This window comes from Cebus imitator, unplaced genomic scaffold, assembly GCF_001604975.1.
Source record: "Cebus imitator isolate Cc_AM_T3 unplaced genomic scaffold, Cebus_imitator-1.0 Scaffold780, whole genome shotgun sequence".
Classification (NCBI taxonomy): Eukaryota; Metazoa; Chordata; class Mammalia; order Primates; family Cebidae; genus Cebus; species Cebus imitator.
This window is the reverse complement of record NW_016108095.1, coordinates 408,409-423,884: the sequence shown is the minus strand read 5'-3', so window position 1 is coordinate 423,884 and position 15,476 is coordinate 408,409. Positions and strand designations below refer to the sequence as shown.

Genomic DNA, 15,476 nt, shown 5'->3' with positions numbered 1-15,476 from the left:
GTGTACACTGCCAGCCAGGTGTGCACAGAGAGCCAGGTGTGGACAGAGAACCAAGTGTGCACCCACAGACGTAGGTATGGACAGAGACCCAGGTGCACACTGAGATCCAGGTGTAAACTGCAATCCAGGTGTGCACCCACAGAGCCAGGTGTGAACTAAGATCCAGGTGCACACTGAGACCCAGGTGTAAACTGCAATCCAGGCGTGCACCCACAGAGCCAGGTGTGGACTGCATATCTAAGTGCTTATGTGGAGTCTTGGGCTATTCTGGTGCTGCCCAGGACCCTGGCCCTCTGGCTGTCTTCTGTGTGTCTGAGGTTGGCAGAAGGGGTTCAGCTCTGGCTGTAGGGCAGCAGGCAGGCTTGCCAGCCAGCACCCCCAGGTGATAAGAGCTGGTGCCCACAGCTGCTCAGCAAATATCTGCCTTTTGGGGATGGCTGGAGAGAAGGAAGACTATGTCCTCTCTGCAGGGCTCTACACACGCCTTTTCCCAATCCTTCAGCCACAGGGAGTCCAGGCAGCAAGGGCGCCAGGTCGCCAGCACCCTGACTGCCTCCTGCAGAAGTGCCAGCACCTGCCCCTCATCCTCTAGCAGCAGCTGGAGCCCGGGGTCTATGTGTTCTGGCCACCAACGGCTGGGTCCTCACTGCAAGGCAGACACCAGGCTTGAATCCAGCCATGGAGGGAATGGGGTGGTGGAGGCTGGGGAGACAGGAGGGAGGCATAGGGGCTAGAGGGCTTGAGATGTGGCAGCCCACCCTCTGCAGCGCCGTGGTCTGCCCCTCAGAACACTCTCATTCTTCATGCTGAAGGGAGCTGGGGCTTGGCAGCCTGCGTGACAGATGGGTGCTGTCAGGTTAGGGCTCTGCCTCGGAGCAGCCACACGGAGGCAGCGCCTGTGGGGGTGGGGCTGGGCCACAGGCTGAGGGGACACAGATGGACAAGGTCAGGCCTCCTTGGGGCAGCACCAGACACGTCTCCCACTCGGACTGGCTGCCCAGGTGCCCAGGAGCAGAAGCCACTTCCTCAGAGGCACAGGGGCTGGGCACTGCCGGCGTGTGGTGGGACCATGTGGATGCTGGAGTCCCAGGATCCTACAGATCTAAAGGCTGAGTCGATGTAGCAAAGGCAAAGTGGGGTTCGCAGCCCCAGACTCTGGGGTGTCAGTGAGCTGCCGGGAGGGGCGCCTCCGGCCATTTGCTGCTTTTCCTGGGTGGAGGGTGCAGGCCCTGGCCACGGGGTGCCCCTTGGACTCCACAGCTTCTCAGATGCACACACCCACCGCCGTTGCCAAAGTCTCGGGCCAGGCGGCGCTGGGGTGGCTGGGTGAGAGCATGCGGAGGCCGTGCGGGGCGGCGGCGGGAGCCCACGTGGTGGTGGAGTGGCAGGCGGGGCCCTGGCCAGGAGACGCGGTGGGGCACGGGCGGTCGCTGAGGGAATGGCGGGGCTGCTTCCACAGGTGGAAATCCAGGAAGGGAGGTGAAAGGGCTCGGCCTGATCTATCTGCAGTCCGCATTTTACCAAGCGCCGACCCTTGTATCTGGTGAACTGAAAGTCACGCCCCCTCCCAGCGGATCTAACAGGAATCTCCGTCATTTAGAACTTGGTCAATAATTTATTAGGAAAATATGCATTTCTCAGTATTAAAGAATAAAAGCTTTCAGCCCCGCTGAACGCACATTTGAGGTATGAAGAAAACGGGACAAGACAGCTGACCCTCCCATGCGGCCCTTGCCACCAAGGTGATTCCTAAGCTTAAGCACACAGAGCTGGGGCTGTTCCTCTCACATCCCATGGGTAACGGGCCCCAGGATCAGGGGGTCTGGAGTCCAGAGTCTTGGGGTACAGTCTGCTCACTGACACCCTCTTGAAAAGCACCCAGGGTAACCCAGTCCTGGGATGGGGTCTTTCTGGGGATCTTCCATGTCTATGCTGCCCGGAATGGGGTCCCCAGGGCAGAGGGTTCAGAGGCCACAGGGCAGGGCAGGGCAGGCATAGCCAGGAGGGGCCGTGTGTGGCCTCCTGGAGACACGTACGTACACGTGCAGGCACAGGCACACAGCTCATCCTGGCCTGATGCCAGCAGGCGGCTGTGGCTACGCGTGGCCAAGGTGGGAGAAGGGAGTGGCTGAGGGGCTGGACAGCAGGAGTCTCAGCTGGATGCATTCCTGAGGTCAGAACAGCAGCTGAGTAAGCAAACTCGGAGTCCTGGGCTGCGTGGCCCTGGCTGGGCCCTGGAATGCCGCAAGGCTGGCTGCTCCGCTGCAACTTCTCCAAAATTCCAGGCAGGCACAGGTGCCCCTAGGGCAGTGTGGGAGCTCCGGCCCCTGGCTTCCTCTGGATGGGGGGCTTCAGGGCAACCTTTGGGCCAACAGCCCCCTGGGAGAAGGAAGAGATAACTGATGTTGAAAACCACCTGTTATAAAAGGCACAACTAAATTTTACTTCCTTTAACATTTCTTAAAACGTAGATTCTTAGTTCATCCACCAACAGCAGGGCCTACTGCATGCCGGCGGCGTGGCAGCCGCAGGATTAACAGCCCGCTTGCCACAGAGGAGACTTTCTTCCCTGTAGCTGCTGTGGGGAAAGTCAGGCACCACCGACAGCCGGAGGGTGGGGGCAGCGTCTGCTGGGAAGTCCCCTGATGGCAGCGCAGACGTCACGGGATACTCACCGCCTTTCCCTGGCACCATGGGGAAGGTGTATCCACAGATAATTAGAAAAACCCCACCCTCCAGGGCAGTGCCACGGTGAGCCAGTGGGAGGCCACGCCCCCCAGCGGACCCCGCCCGGTGTGTGCTGGGGCCTCACCTCAGCTGCACCAGGCTTGGCTGTGCCAGCCCCGGGTTTGACTGGGGGCACTGGGGGTGTGAACGTCGGCCTGACGACCTGGGAGGGAAACAGACGCAGCTGACGTGGGCACCAGGCAGTCCCGGCCTTAACCCAAGCCACCACCTTCGTGTCCTGGAACAAGCTCACCACAGGCCATGCTCTGCCCCCCACCCCCCAGGGCCTGCAGGCTCCGCCCCCACGAAGATCGCTACAGAAAACCTCTCCGGGCTGCGCCACCCACAGAATGAAGCCGGCAGAGGCAGAGCCCCATCCCTGGCCCAGTCCAGCTGCAGCCACGCCTTCCACACCCCCGACCCGACCCCCGTGTTACCCTTGAAGAGATTTTTTCCTTTTTTTTTTTTTTTGTTTTGTTTTTGAGTCCAGGTCTCCCTCTGTCACCCAGGCTGGAGAGCAGTGGCGTGATTTTGGCTCACTGCAGCTGCCTCCTCCTGGGTTCAAGCAATCCTTCCACCTCAGCCTCCTGAGTAGCTGGGACTACAGGCACAAGCCACCACACCCAACTAATTTTTTATTTTTTGTAGAGACAGGGCCTCCCTGTGCTGCCCAGGCAGGTCTTGAACCCCTGGGCTCAAGCCCTCCTGACTCAGCCACCCAAAGGGCTGGGATTCCAGGCGTGAGCCACTGTGCCTGTCCTGAAGAGCTCTTAAGTTGCTGGACTGTGGGGTTTTGGAAGCTCAAAGGCTGATAGTTAAAACTAAAATGTGTTTCTTTGCATTTCAGCTTTCCCATGGTAGGGAGGCTGGACATCCAGCACACAGAGCTGCGTCACCCGGAGCCTGGGCAGGCTGAGCATTTGCTGTTCCCAGCAGCTTCCAAAGGCCCCTGCTGAGCAGCCAGGGGAGGCTGGCGGGCGTGAGGGCAGGCGATTTCCCTCCTGTAGTTCTCCTGCAGCCTCTGCCTCACCTACCTTTGCGCCTGGCGACCATCGCTTCCGTGGCCAGAAACCTTTGCCCCCAGGTCCCTGTTTTGCCTGTCCAGACCCCTTCTAGGACTATTTCTGCAACTCATGTATAAGTCTGAAGTTAGTTCAAATAAAAAATTAAAAAGGAAAGAGAGAAATAGGAAATCACTATTAGGCAAACAGCACAGAACAACTGGTGCAGACAAGATTCCCCAGAGCTCGTGGGTCCAAGTTCAAGGTTTAGAGTCTCAGATGTCTCCCCGAGGCATCTGCTAACTATACAAAGACAACGGGGGTTTCTAGGGAAAAATCCATGGACGCTGCCCCAGCCAGGCGCCCTGTCAGCATCACCCCTGACCGACGCTGCATGTGGCCAGGCCTGGGCCGCGTCCTGGGAAAGACGCCTCCAATGCTGCTCCTGCCCACAGCACTCTGCCTTCATCCACACGAGGAAAGCACAGGACAAACCCCAGCTGAGGAAAGGCAGAGGGGCTGGGGCCCAGTGCCAGGGGAATCACGGCTAGAGGACGGTTCTGGAGACAGTGGGTGGCACCGCACGGGTGGCACTGTGACATGGGCAGCACCATGTGGGTGGCACCAGGTGCGTGGCAGTGTGACATGGGCAGCACCATGTGGGTGGCACCAGGTGCGTGACACTGTGACGTGGGCAGCACCATGTGGGTGGCACCAGGTGCGTGGCACTGTGACGTGGGCAGTACCATGTGGGTGGCACCAGGTGCGTGGCACTGTGACGTGGCCCCTCAGCTGTGTGGCCACCCATGGACATGCAGGCACTGACCTGGGGGTAGGCCGGGCAAAGAGCATGCAGGATTCTCTAGGCTATTTTTGCAATCTTTCCTTAAGTCTAAAATTTGTTCAAAATTAAACGTTAACCAAAGAAAAGCCTCTACCCAGAGGGTAAGGTCTTGCCGGCCCAGTCTTCCCTGCACAACCCCGTCCTAAAGCTGACCACGAACCTCTGTGGAAGGAGGTCCCTGGAGATGCACCACAGAGCCCCCCACCTGCCTGCCACAGTCCTGCCCTCTTTGAGGACAGAGACTGTTCACAAAGTCCAGCCATGCCAGGTGGCCTTGATGGTGCCACTGGGACCCCGTGCCAGGCCCCAGAGAGAGAGCCTGGCCCTTTCTGCTGCCCTAGCTAAGCCAGTGGCCCCAGGAAGGGTGCTCTAGGGTCCTTACCCACCACGGCCAGAGCAGTTCCCCAGGGCTGAGGCCAACCGGCTGCCCCGACAGGGTCCAAAAAGGGCTCCAAGTTTAGCACAGAGATGGGAGCCAGGGCACAGGGGCAGGATCCCAACTCTGGGGTGACATGGAGGCCTGGGAGTTAACACTCGATACAAAATCCAGGTTTTGAGAGATCTTTTCAAAACCCCCAAAGCCAGGGGAAGCACTGCAACACGGCCTTGCCCTGAGCCCGCCCACCCATCTGTCCTGCAGGGCCCAGGGACCCTTGGATCTGCCGGAACTTCAGCTCTGCGAGGGGCTTGGTAAGCGGAACAGTCTGAGCTGAAGGAGGAGCCAGGACCCCCAATCCAGCCCCAGTGCAGGGCGGGACGGAGCCGCTGCCTCCCCGAGGCCTTGCTGACCTGCCTTTCAGGCTGATGTCCTCATGAGGCCGAGCTAACCAGCCTTCTGTGCACAGCGGGGGCCACCTGGGAGGTCCCCGGCCCTGATGCAGTGCAGGGACCCCAATCCCAACAGCAAGGCCTGGACGCCCTCCGATGGGTTCACTGCCCAATCACACTGCTCACCTGCTTTGGCGGCAACTGAGTATAGACAGGAACTGGGAAGGGGGTGCTGGACACAGCGGCCGGAGGCTGGAGGAGACAGGGCCGAGAGCCTGGGTCACAGCTGGGGCTAAACCCCATGCCCCCCCTGCACCCCCAGCTCCGCGACTCCAGGTTCCGCCTCTCGCGTGTGCTGGAGGGGTCTGCGCAGCTCACGGGGGCCCACCCTTTCCTCCAAGAGCATTTGCATCTGCCCTCAGGTGGGCTCTGCTGAGGACAGGAAGGGCCTCTGGCCTCAGAGCACCAAGTTCAAGTTCAAGTTCTGATTCTGTCACGGCTCAAGGGGGCCCGGAAGCACCCATTCCCAAAGCCTCAGTGTTCCCAGCAGGGCAGCCACAGCAGCTGCCCTGGGCCTCGGGCTACCGCCGTCCTCTACACAAATTTCACAAAAGGGCTCTGCCAGTGGCAGCTGCACACGGGGTCGCAGGATGGGGCCTGGGCACTGCTTTCAGCCCCACGAACCCACCAGGGGCGTTGCTTACAGCAGGGGGCGGCCTCTTCAGGGCCATAGAGGAGGCCGGGTGTCCAGCAGGCTGGCCCAGGTGGGTGGTGGGGACCTGCTCGTGGGGGACCCTCGTTGGGGCTGGAGCCCCGCCCTTGGCCAGCACACTGCGGGATGCCTGGTGGAACAGGGGGTTGGAGCGTCCCATGGTGGTCTTGGGGGCCGCGCTCCTGGGGAGGAAGCACAGGGCACGTGGTCAGTGTCCGGCCTCAGGGCCCCAGCACCACACCCCGAGTCTGTTCCTCCCAGCTCCAGCTGACCCGAGAGGCTGCAAACAGAGAGGTCACTGCAGACAGGACCTCTGAGACAGACAGGCCCAGGAGACGGAGTGGACCCTGAAGAGGCAGGACACCCTCCATCTCCTGGGGGCCCCAGTTAGGTGGGCGGGAGGTGCTTGGAGGCTATGGAGCCAGCACGTCCTGCTGCATGGGCGTCTCCTGCTGTGTGAGGATCCAGGTCCCTAGAGCAGGGCTCAGCCCAGCATCCGTGATGTCCCCGTGGGTCCATGCTGGGCGTTCCTCCCTCCGGCAGCAGAGACGTTCCCCACAGCCGAGCACCCGACGCCCACACCACCCTCCCTCACAGCCGCCGCCGCCGCCCTCACCTGCTCTCAACGCGGCTCCGGGCTTTGCGGTAGATGACACCGCCTACCAGGGTGACCACCACAACTGCCAAGAGCACCAGGACCACCACCAGGACCACGGGGAGGCTCTCGGACGCTGTGGGACGCACAGCCCCATGTCAGCCAGGAGGGCCACAGCCTCAGGCAGGGGTCAGGGAGGTTCCCAGAGCCACTGCCTTCCTCAGTGCCCCAGGCCCTACCCTGTGGGCCCCACGGGGACGACCCGACACCTTACACCGGCACTCCCAGTTCACCAGGGCGGCCCTGGGCTCACAGTGCTGTGGGCACAGCTGTGCCTCTGAGGCCTGATGCTCTGCACAACCATGCGCCCAGTGGCTGCTGGGTGGAAATGGGCCGAGGAGGGCCTGGAAGACTGGGCTGAGGACACTGCAGTCTCAGCTCACAGCCGTGCACTCACATTGCCCACGGCCCCTGCGCCTCCCCCTGGGACAGGGCTCCCCTTCTCACAGCGGCCTGAGGGGCAGACAGGCTCTGCCTACCCCTGTGGGGGACGTCCGTGGGGGCAGACAGGCACTGTGACCACCACCAGGTTCCTGGCTCCATTTGGGGCCTGTGAGCTTGGGCCCCAGCCCCACCTGTGCTAGCCAGGGAGCCCTACCTGTGTGCGCCTCAGTCAGCAGCTCCGCACAGTGGGGTGGGGCCCAGCCCGCGTGGCAGTGGCACTCCTGCTTGTGGTTGCACACCTGTGGGGATGGCCAGGCTCAGGGCCAATCCCAGTGCGGACTCCAAGGGGCAGTGGGGTCTGTGCGTCCAGCACCAGGGCCCCTGGCCGGCCCCACCACTGAGGGCCCCCTAAGCCCCCACTCTCGTGCACTGACAGCAAGGCCTCGCTGAGTAACCCCTGACCACTGGCCAGTGGCCACGGAAGTTCCATCCACGGAGGACACCAGGCCGGCCTCAGCCCTGAGTCGGGCCCCACCAAGACCCCCATAGATACGATACGCTGGGCTCACCCAACCTTAGGCTTCTGTGACCAAAGCTGCCCCCAGCACCGGCTCCAGGGGCACTGTCCTGAGAGGCCACACGTACCCCATGGTTGTGGCACTGGGCAGAGCAGTTTCTGGATCTGTAAACGTGTAAGTCCTGGCAACGTCCTTTCCAGCAAACCTGGGGGTGGGAGGTGTCTGTCAGGCAGCCGCTCTGGACCCCTGCCCTGCCAGTGTCCTTTGAAACCGCTGGGTAAGCTGGAGAGTGGGCTGTGGTCACCATGTCCAGGATGGCCATGCCTCAGCATATCTGCTGGCTGCCCACCCCTGGAGCCCCTGGAAACAGCCCCCCTGGGGCGTGTGGCAGCTGGCGACAGCCATCAGATGAACTGAGAACTGCGCCTCCAACCCCAGCAGCCTTTCAGCCTCTACTAGAAGTGTGGAGAGAACTCTTCCTACAGTTTCAAGCAGCTGCTGAGCTCAGAAACGCATCCGCCGTGCCCACATGGGGCACACGCTCGCAATGCCTGTGGGTGGGGCAGCCTCTGAGCCACTGGCTCACCTTCTCCGGTCCGCATCGGGTGCCTTCGGGCACTGGCTCATAGGCAACACCACCCTCTGTGGTAAGTGCACGGCATACGTCATTCAGGATGCAGGAGCTGCGCCCCGGGGGATGCTGCCCGCCCTGGCATTGCAGAGTGCCACACATGTCGGCTCTGTGGACAGAGGGCAGGTCGTGGGCCAGCTCGCCCAGGCACGTGCTGGGGGCCAGGAGCCATGGCAGGCTGGGGCCACGGTGACCCACCTCTCCCACAATACGGCACGCTTGAGCCTGGGGTCCATGGGTCCAGGGCAGACCCCTTGGGGGCAGGACTCCTTTGTGGAGGGCCCTCTGGGGCTGGCCCAGCTGTGGGAACATCACGTCATCTGGGCTTAGGGGAATCTGGTCTCAAAAGCTCACCTGTTCCGGCTGCTCCTGCAGTTTGGTGAGACGTCGTAGAGGAAGCAGGACTCCTTGGCAGCATGCCCACCTGCGGGTCAAGGAGCTAGGGTTAGCCTGTGGCAAGGCCTGTGGCCTCCCTGCCGGGCCACCTCTGTGCCACTTCACCTGGCCCCCATAAGGCCTGGCACCGCTGGGCCAGGGTAGGGCAGGTCCCGTTGTAGCAGTAGCCCCCAAAGCAGGGCGTGCCGTTCTCCTGGAAAGCGTCTTCCGGGCACTCGGGGTGCCGGCCGTCACAGAACTCCTCCAGGTCACACGTGTCTTTCTGGGGGCGGCACAGCTCACCAGCCAGCTTCACCTGGCCCAGCAGAGAACAGCTCACCATGGGGACAGGGCCACGCAAGTTGCCTGGTCCCTTGCGCCCCAGGGTCCCCTCCCACCTGCCCGCTGTGGGCTCCAGGGGTGCCTGGTGGGAGGCTGCGCTGCCAGCCGTGGGCTCTGGGGGTCCCCTCCCACTGTGGGCTCCGGGAGTCCCTGGTAGGAGGCTGCACTCACCCTGCACTCCTGGCAGCAGGTGCCATGTGCACACTGTGCCCCCTGGACCAGCTGGCAGGTGGTGGAGTTGCAGCAGCGGTTCCGGCATTCCTGGGGCAACAGCAAAGGGCAAAGGCCTCGGCAGGCTGCCCGGGGTAGGATGGGCCGGCCGCCTCCCCTGACCACTGGGGTGTCCTGCAGCCGCTCCCTCCCTCTGACCCCTTCGGACACACGGAGCCCTGGGTTCCGCATGTGGTTGTGGCAGTCACCTTGGTCTAAAGGGACAGAGGTCTCGGCACCACGCAGACAGGGGCAGGTGAGGGACAAGCGGGTGTGGGGCGTGGGCGCACCTCGGGGGGGCCGCAGTCGCACTGCTCCCCACGTTCCACAAACAGGTTTCCGCACACTGGGCCGCCCACCAGGAGGCTGAGGTCGGGGGCGTTGGCCAGGCAGGTGGACTGCGGCTGCCCCAGAAAGCTCTCCAGGTAGGCCTGGCTGCAGTCACTGAACATCCTGGGGAACCTGGGGCTGAGGGGACGGCCTGTCAGGGAGGGGCAGCCCCTCCCCACCGACCTTGCACTCCCAGCTGCCCAGGGCCCAGCCCCTTCACCTAATCCTGCCTGCCATGATGCAGCGGATGCCCTCGGAGGGCTCCCGGCAGTGGCAGCCGTGGACCTGCTCATCGTGGTCCATGCCCAGGTTGTGGCCCATCTCGTGGGCCATGGTGCAGGCCACGCCCACGGGGTTCTTGCTGTGGTCCTGTGGGAGGGGACCGTGCTCTCAGGAACCACGTGGCTGACCCCCCACACCCGTCAGCCTCACCCCACCAGGGCCCAGGGCTTGGCACAGCTCCCTACCAACACCACCGTAAGGCATAAAATCAGGCATGAACCAAGCCTGAGGGGAGGCAGCTGCTCAGGCCTGCTCCAGTGACTCCGGCCTGGCAATCCGGGGCAGGGGCCCCCTCACCTGATTCACAGCCCCCGAGCTGTGGGAGCACATGGCAGACACCCTGGCAAACCCCACAGTGTCCCCGGTGAAGTCCACGGCCCTGGAAGTGAGAGTAACTCAGGTGCCCTGGATGCAGCTCCCTCCCCTCCTCCTGCCCCAGCCCTGCCTGCCCCCCCTCCCACACCCTGCCCACCCCACCCAACTGCACCCACACACCCTCCCCAGCCCCACCTGCTCCCCGGCTCACGTGATGAGCTGCACGTTGTCATGTGGGCGCCGCCGCGTCAGTCCCTGTGCCCGCCAGGCCAGGAGGTTCTCCAGTGTGACGCTGAAGTTGGGGCTGACGTGGAACCTGTCCTGGCCATTCCAGATCTCCAGGCCCACCAGGACCACACGGATGTTGAGTTTCTGATATAGCTGGAGAGGTGGGGGAGTCCAGGGGTTCAGGAGGGGTGGCGAAGGTACGATGGGGAGGGTGGCAGAGGCCACATCTGTCCCGCTGTGAGGCGGGGCTGGTCACGGGTGCCAGGCAGAGCCAGAGCAGGCGGAAGGAACCCCATGGCAACACTCCCCCACCCACCCGCCAGGGGCTTCAGCACCCCCGCAGTCAGGGCGGCTGCTCACTTTGTCCACGTGGTTCACCACCTCCAGCACCCGATGGCGCACAGCGGCTTCACTCCCCACCTGCTGGAACTGGACACACGAGACCCTCAGGCTGGAGCCCACCCCACCCACGCCTGCCCCCCATCGGCGGCCCTCCTACCTTCCCCAGCCCCCCAACCCACAGCCAGCCACCTTCCCCACCCCTCAGCCCCCCGTCGCCACCCTCCCGCCTTCCCCACCCCCGCACCCACCCCACCTCTGCATTATCTGTGACCACGTACAGCTCCACGTAGCGCGTGCCTCTGAACGACGGAGGGCCCTGGGGAACAGCCACAAGAAGCCAAATAGCCTTCCCAGCCTCAGGGCCTGAACCCTCCCTCAAGGCCCCTCGGCCAGTGTCCTGCCCCCACCCAGTGCTGGGGAAGCATCACCAGGCCTGCTCCAGGCTGCACATAGTGGGCAGCATGAAGTGCACAGGGACTCAAAGGCCAGGCAAACTCGGAGACCAAGGTGCTCACCCCAGGCCAAGACCTGAACACGGCGGCTGTCCGGGGCCCCAGGAGTCTGCCCAGGGTGTCGTTGCTGACTCCGCAGGTCCCGGCCGTCTGCAGCAGCTGCTCAGCCGGGTACATGGCATGCCGCCCGCCCTCGCCACCTTCATCCAGGGGCTCGATCAGGTGCAGGTCTGAGCCCACCTGGAAGAAGCCCCTGAGGGCAGCAGGAGCCAGGTATGCCATGGCTGCAGGGTGGCCGGCCCCTGCCCCGAAGGACCAGAAGCTGGAGTTCATTGCCCACAGCGCCCCCTGCCCTGACACCAGCAGGCCCGAGGGTACAGGAGGCTGAGCCTCTTGGGCTTGGCAGGGCCCCAGAGCAGACCCCTCTGTGTGACCAGGAAGGCCTGAATGTGAGAAGGAGGCGGCCTCCCACACGGTTTAGGCCTTCCTCTCCGGCTGCCGGAGCTCTGGTGTTCGTCCCCCCACCCACCTGAGGCCCAAACAGGTGCTGATGCTGGCGGCTGAGTCTGCGTGCCCCTCCACGTGGCCCTGGTAGAAGCAGAGGTCCTGCGGGGGAAGCACGAGAGGGTCCACGGCTGTGCCCCCACGGCCCCACAGGCTCGGGGAGGGAAGGCCACCCCACCTATACCTGCCCTCTCGGCTGCTCCGTCACCTCGGAGCCATTGGCAGCTGTGTAGGTCTCTGTGTAGCCCGAGCCCAGCAGGTCCCTGGAAAAGAAGCTCTGTGGCTGCCTCAGCCCTGCCTGGACCCCCACCTCGGCCCCGCCTCGGGCCCCCCGCCCCGGGCCCCGCCTCAGCCCTGCCTCGACCCCCACCTCGGCCCCGCCTCAGGCCCCCCGCCTCGGCCCCCACCTCGGCCCCGTGGTCTGGCCCCCTTGGTGCAGAGAGGCTGGCCCAGAGGCTGGACACTGAGGACACAGGTGTGCTGGAGCCAGACCCAGGCAGCGGAGGGGGGTGCGGGGGAGCGACCTGACCCACTCACCTGTTCTTCCGCAGGTGCAGGGTGAAGCTGTGCCCTGCGGCCGCAAGGACATAGCTCACTCTCTCTGGGTACAGGCCCTGAAGGAGCGGGGGGGCCCTGGGTGAGCAGCCTGCCTGGGCTGCACCCACCTCAATCCTGGGCACCAGAGAAGCTCAGCTGGGTGGGGAAGAGGTGCTGGCCTCCAGCCCCAGGCCAAGGCTCCAGCCTTGGGTGTCCACAGCCTCAGGCAGAGTAGAGGGTGAAAGTGGAGGGCGGGTGGGGTGGGGCGGGCTGTGCTGGAAGGGACAGGTGGGGCACAGCACTTGGGTGACAGGAAGGACATGGGGCGCCTCACACCTCAGTTTCCCCATCTGACCATGCATGGGTAATGACAGTGCCCCTTCCCCAAGCCTTGGCCGGGCAACAAAGGATGTGGACGGCGGGGCGGCAGACACAGGCCCCTCCAACGGCAGCCGCCTGCCTCCAGCCCTGTCCCTCCCAGCAGCTGCCAGACCTGGCAGTGCCCGAAGAGCCTCCTCCTCACCCACTGTGTCTCCAGCCCCCACGTGCAGGCTGGGACTCGACCTGCTGAGCCCCCCAAACAGCCTTAACTGTGCCCCTGGCTGATGAGATCCCAGGGCAGGGGGCAGGTGAGGTGAGGACAGGGCTGGGCCGGAGCTGCCCTCCCTGGAAACAGGCATCCACAGGCATGCAGTGCACATGTGTGCACACCCCCCACTCAGGATTCAGGAATCACCCTGGGGCAGCCCCGCAGGTGGGGGGCGGCCACTCTCAGTTCCCCAGCCCCAGGGAGCCCCGCCAGGCCTCACACAGGAAGGTGTGCCAAGTCTGCGGTGAGCCAGCTCACTTCTCAAAGAGGAATTTGGCTTATTAGCCTTGCCAAGTGAAACTGGGGCGGGGCCAGGGCCAGGGCCAGCACAATCTGCCCCTGCTGCCTTCCAGGGGCCCATAGGGTTCCTGCCGTGGGCCCCCAGGCAGTGCTGTGGGAGGAACGCAGATGGGCTGGAGAGGAACAGGGCAGTCCCAGACGCCCACCTGGCCTCTCACCACCTCCTGGAAGCTAAAGCTCCTTTCACAGAAACAGACTCAGAGGCCAGCCGGGGTCACCCCCAGGCCAGCTTAGACTCACCGAGTGGGAGGGCAGAGCTCGTCGGGCCCGGGGTCCTGGCAGGCGCCGAGGCAGCACCACCTCATACTGCTCCAAGGGGGCCCAGGGCCGGCTGGGGGCCATGGCTGCAGGAGGGAGGGTCAGCAGGCACGTGGTGGGGGGAGCTCCTTCCCAGAGGCCTTCTGGGCCCTCAGATTCTGCCCCTTCCTGGGCCCGCCCCTCCCCCGGGGAAATCACCAGATAACTCAGGGACACTCAAGTGAGGGTTCTGTGCCTAAAGACTCCAGGAGTCCCCCAGGCACAGCCTGTGTCCTCCAGCGCCCACACACAGTACTCAGAGCCCCTGTGGGCGCCAGTGATTCCACAGGCCCCCAGGCTGCTCTCTGACCTCTCCAAGGGCCTGAGGGCAAAGATAAACCTTCCTCCAGGGGAGGAAGATGCCGGCGGGTAGGGCCATTTCCATCCCTCCATTCGTCTGATCATCTGGTACCATGTAAGTGGGGAGCAGGAAGGGCCTCGCCCAGGCTCTTCACCTCCCAAGAACTGGAAACACCCTCGTATCCAAGACCAGAGGGCAGGGACCCGGCCTGCAATGGGCAGAGTTTCGGAGACCGCCAACCCAGGACCCTTTTCTCCCGTTAAAACAATAATGGACGTGTCTCTAGGACCACATCTCCAACCTGGAGAGGCAGCAGAGGAGCAGCCGGCCCCATCTGCCCAGGAAGCTGGTGGGGAGCACCCCAGCCTCCACCCTGAAGCTCCCCACCACAACCCAGCCCAGGTCACTCCCAGGAGCAGGGGTGGGGTCCAGGACCAGAGGCCCCACGTCCTGCCCCAGGCGGCAGACGGGGTTGGGGGACTCTCCTGCCCACGCCCTGAACTCCAGGCCCCGGCTCCTCTACCCTCCCTTCCCTCCCTGGCTAAATGGTGAGGGTGGGTGGCCCCACAGGTGAATCCCAAGAAACCAGGGCACCTTCCGCAGCAGGTGAAGCGGTCGCGCGTCCTCAGCCCTGCTGGCCTGGCCCCGACCCCACTAATAAGCTGAGGACCGCCTGAGGCGGGACTTCGCTCAGTTCACCTTCGGCCTCCCCGGCCCGGGTCTCTCCACCCAGAGGCCACTGCGCAAGCCACCCCGGCACCCGGGACCAGCCTGAAGCCGAAGCCGGGCCAGGGCGCGGGGAGCGCGCAGGCCAGAGGCTCAGGGCTCGCGTCCTGCGGGGAGAGCCACGGTGCCCCGCGCCGCGCCCACGGCTGCCCCCCGGAACCACTCACCAGGCAGCCCCAGCGCGCCCAGCAGCCAAAGCCCGAGGCCGCGCATTGCCGGGGCGCGGTGGAGTCGGATGCGGACCGGCGCGGAGGTGAGAGCCCCGCGGGACCAGGTCTGGTTCCTGCGCGCCCCGCCCGCGGCTCTTTCCTCGCGCCCCGCCCCGGCGCCCTCAGCCAATGGGCCCCTCCGCTGGCGGGAGGGGCGGGGTCCGTTCCCTCCTTTCTCCACAATCCTGCTTCCTCCCTTGCACAGGTGAGGAAACTGAGGCACAGCCTGTCCCAAGTCCGGCCAGAGCCCCGACGGGGGCCTGAGAGGCGGACGGGCGGCTGGAAGGAGGTGGCGCCGGGCAGGTCTTGGAGGGGAAGGGACCTGTGATGGCCGCCTCGTGGTTTCAGGAGAGGCGGGCTCTGACTTCCTTGGGAACAGACAGTTCGAGGCAGGGACAAGTCACGGCTTCGTGGGCATAAGGTCAGCCCTGTGGGCTGCTGCGCTCCACCCAAGCCCAGCACCCCCTCCACAGGCTCTGAGGCCTCGCTGAAGTGGGAGAGGCATGGGCCCGCAGGTGGCCAAGTGGGGGGGGGGTGAGCCCCAGGTGATGGCAGGTGCAGAGGCCGTCCTCAGCCTACGATCCCCAGATGGCAGCTGACGCCGGTCGACACAGACCGTGGCCTGGCTCCAGCTTCTCCGGGGCGCTTGGCCCCAGTGGGCACATTCCCCAAGGCGGGTTCAGCCTAGAGGGTGCAGGTGCAGGCTGACAGCACGGCCTCCTCAGACGGCCCACCCCGGACCCCTCACGGGGGCTTCCACAGCCAGGCCTCCCTCCTGGGATGGAAACAGTGACTCCACCGACAATACAGTGAGGGCTCAGCGCCGCCTGGGGAGCAGTGGGGCAGGGCCAGCATGGGTGGGAGGCAGGAGTGAGTCCTGCCTGGAGAGAGAGCCCC

The 15,476-nt window shown here is 64.3% G+C and overlaps 1 protein-coding gene across 2 annotated transcripts; it reads right to left on the bottom strand.

Annotated features, from left to right (window-relative positions):
- Nucleotides 1-1,595: 1,595 nt before the first annotated feature.
- On the bottom strand, nucleotides 1,596-14,685 carry ADAM8 (ADAM metallopeptidase domain 8). 2 transcript variants are annotated; one of them, XM_017519907.2, is made up of 23 exons: nucleotides 14,538-14,685; nucleotides 13,287-13,390; nucleotides 12,158-12,234; nucleotides 11,805-11,883; nucleotides 11,646-11,722; nucleotides 11,180-11,369; nucleotides 10,918-10,980; nucleotides 10,683-10,751; nucleotides 10,306-10,475; nucleotides 10,077-10,158; nucleotides 9,718-9,866; nucleotides 9,458-9,635; nucleotides 9,129-9,218; nucleotides 8,742-8,931; nucleotides 8,595-8,664; nucleotides 8,196-8,349; nucleotides 7,737-7,814; nucleotides 7,306-7,390; nucleotides 6,669-6,783; nucleotides 6,045-6,234; nucleotides 5,527-5,592; nucleotides 2,813-2,890; nucleotides 1,596-2,379 (listed from the first exon to the last, which is right to left on the bottom strand). In XM_017519907.2, exons 1-23 carry the CDS (start codon nucleotides 14,581-14,583, stop codon nucleotides 2,302-2,304), a joined length of 2,478 nt encoding a protein of 825 aa, XP_017375396.1. In that variant the 5' UTR covers nucleotides 14,584-14,685; the 3' UTR covers nucleotides 1,596-2,301. The 2 variants fall into 2 exon arrangements, with proteins under 2 accessions (XP_017375396.1, XP_017375397.1); XM_017519908.2 differs by having other exon boundaries at nucleotides 11,829-11,883.
- Between the last annotated feature and the right edge of the window lie 791 nt (nucleotides 14,686-15,476).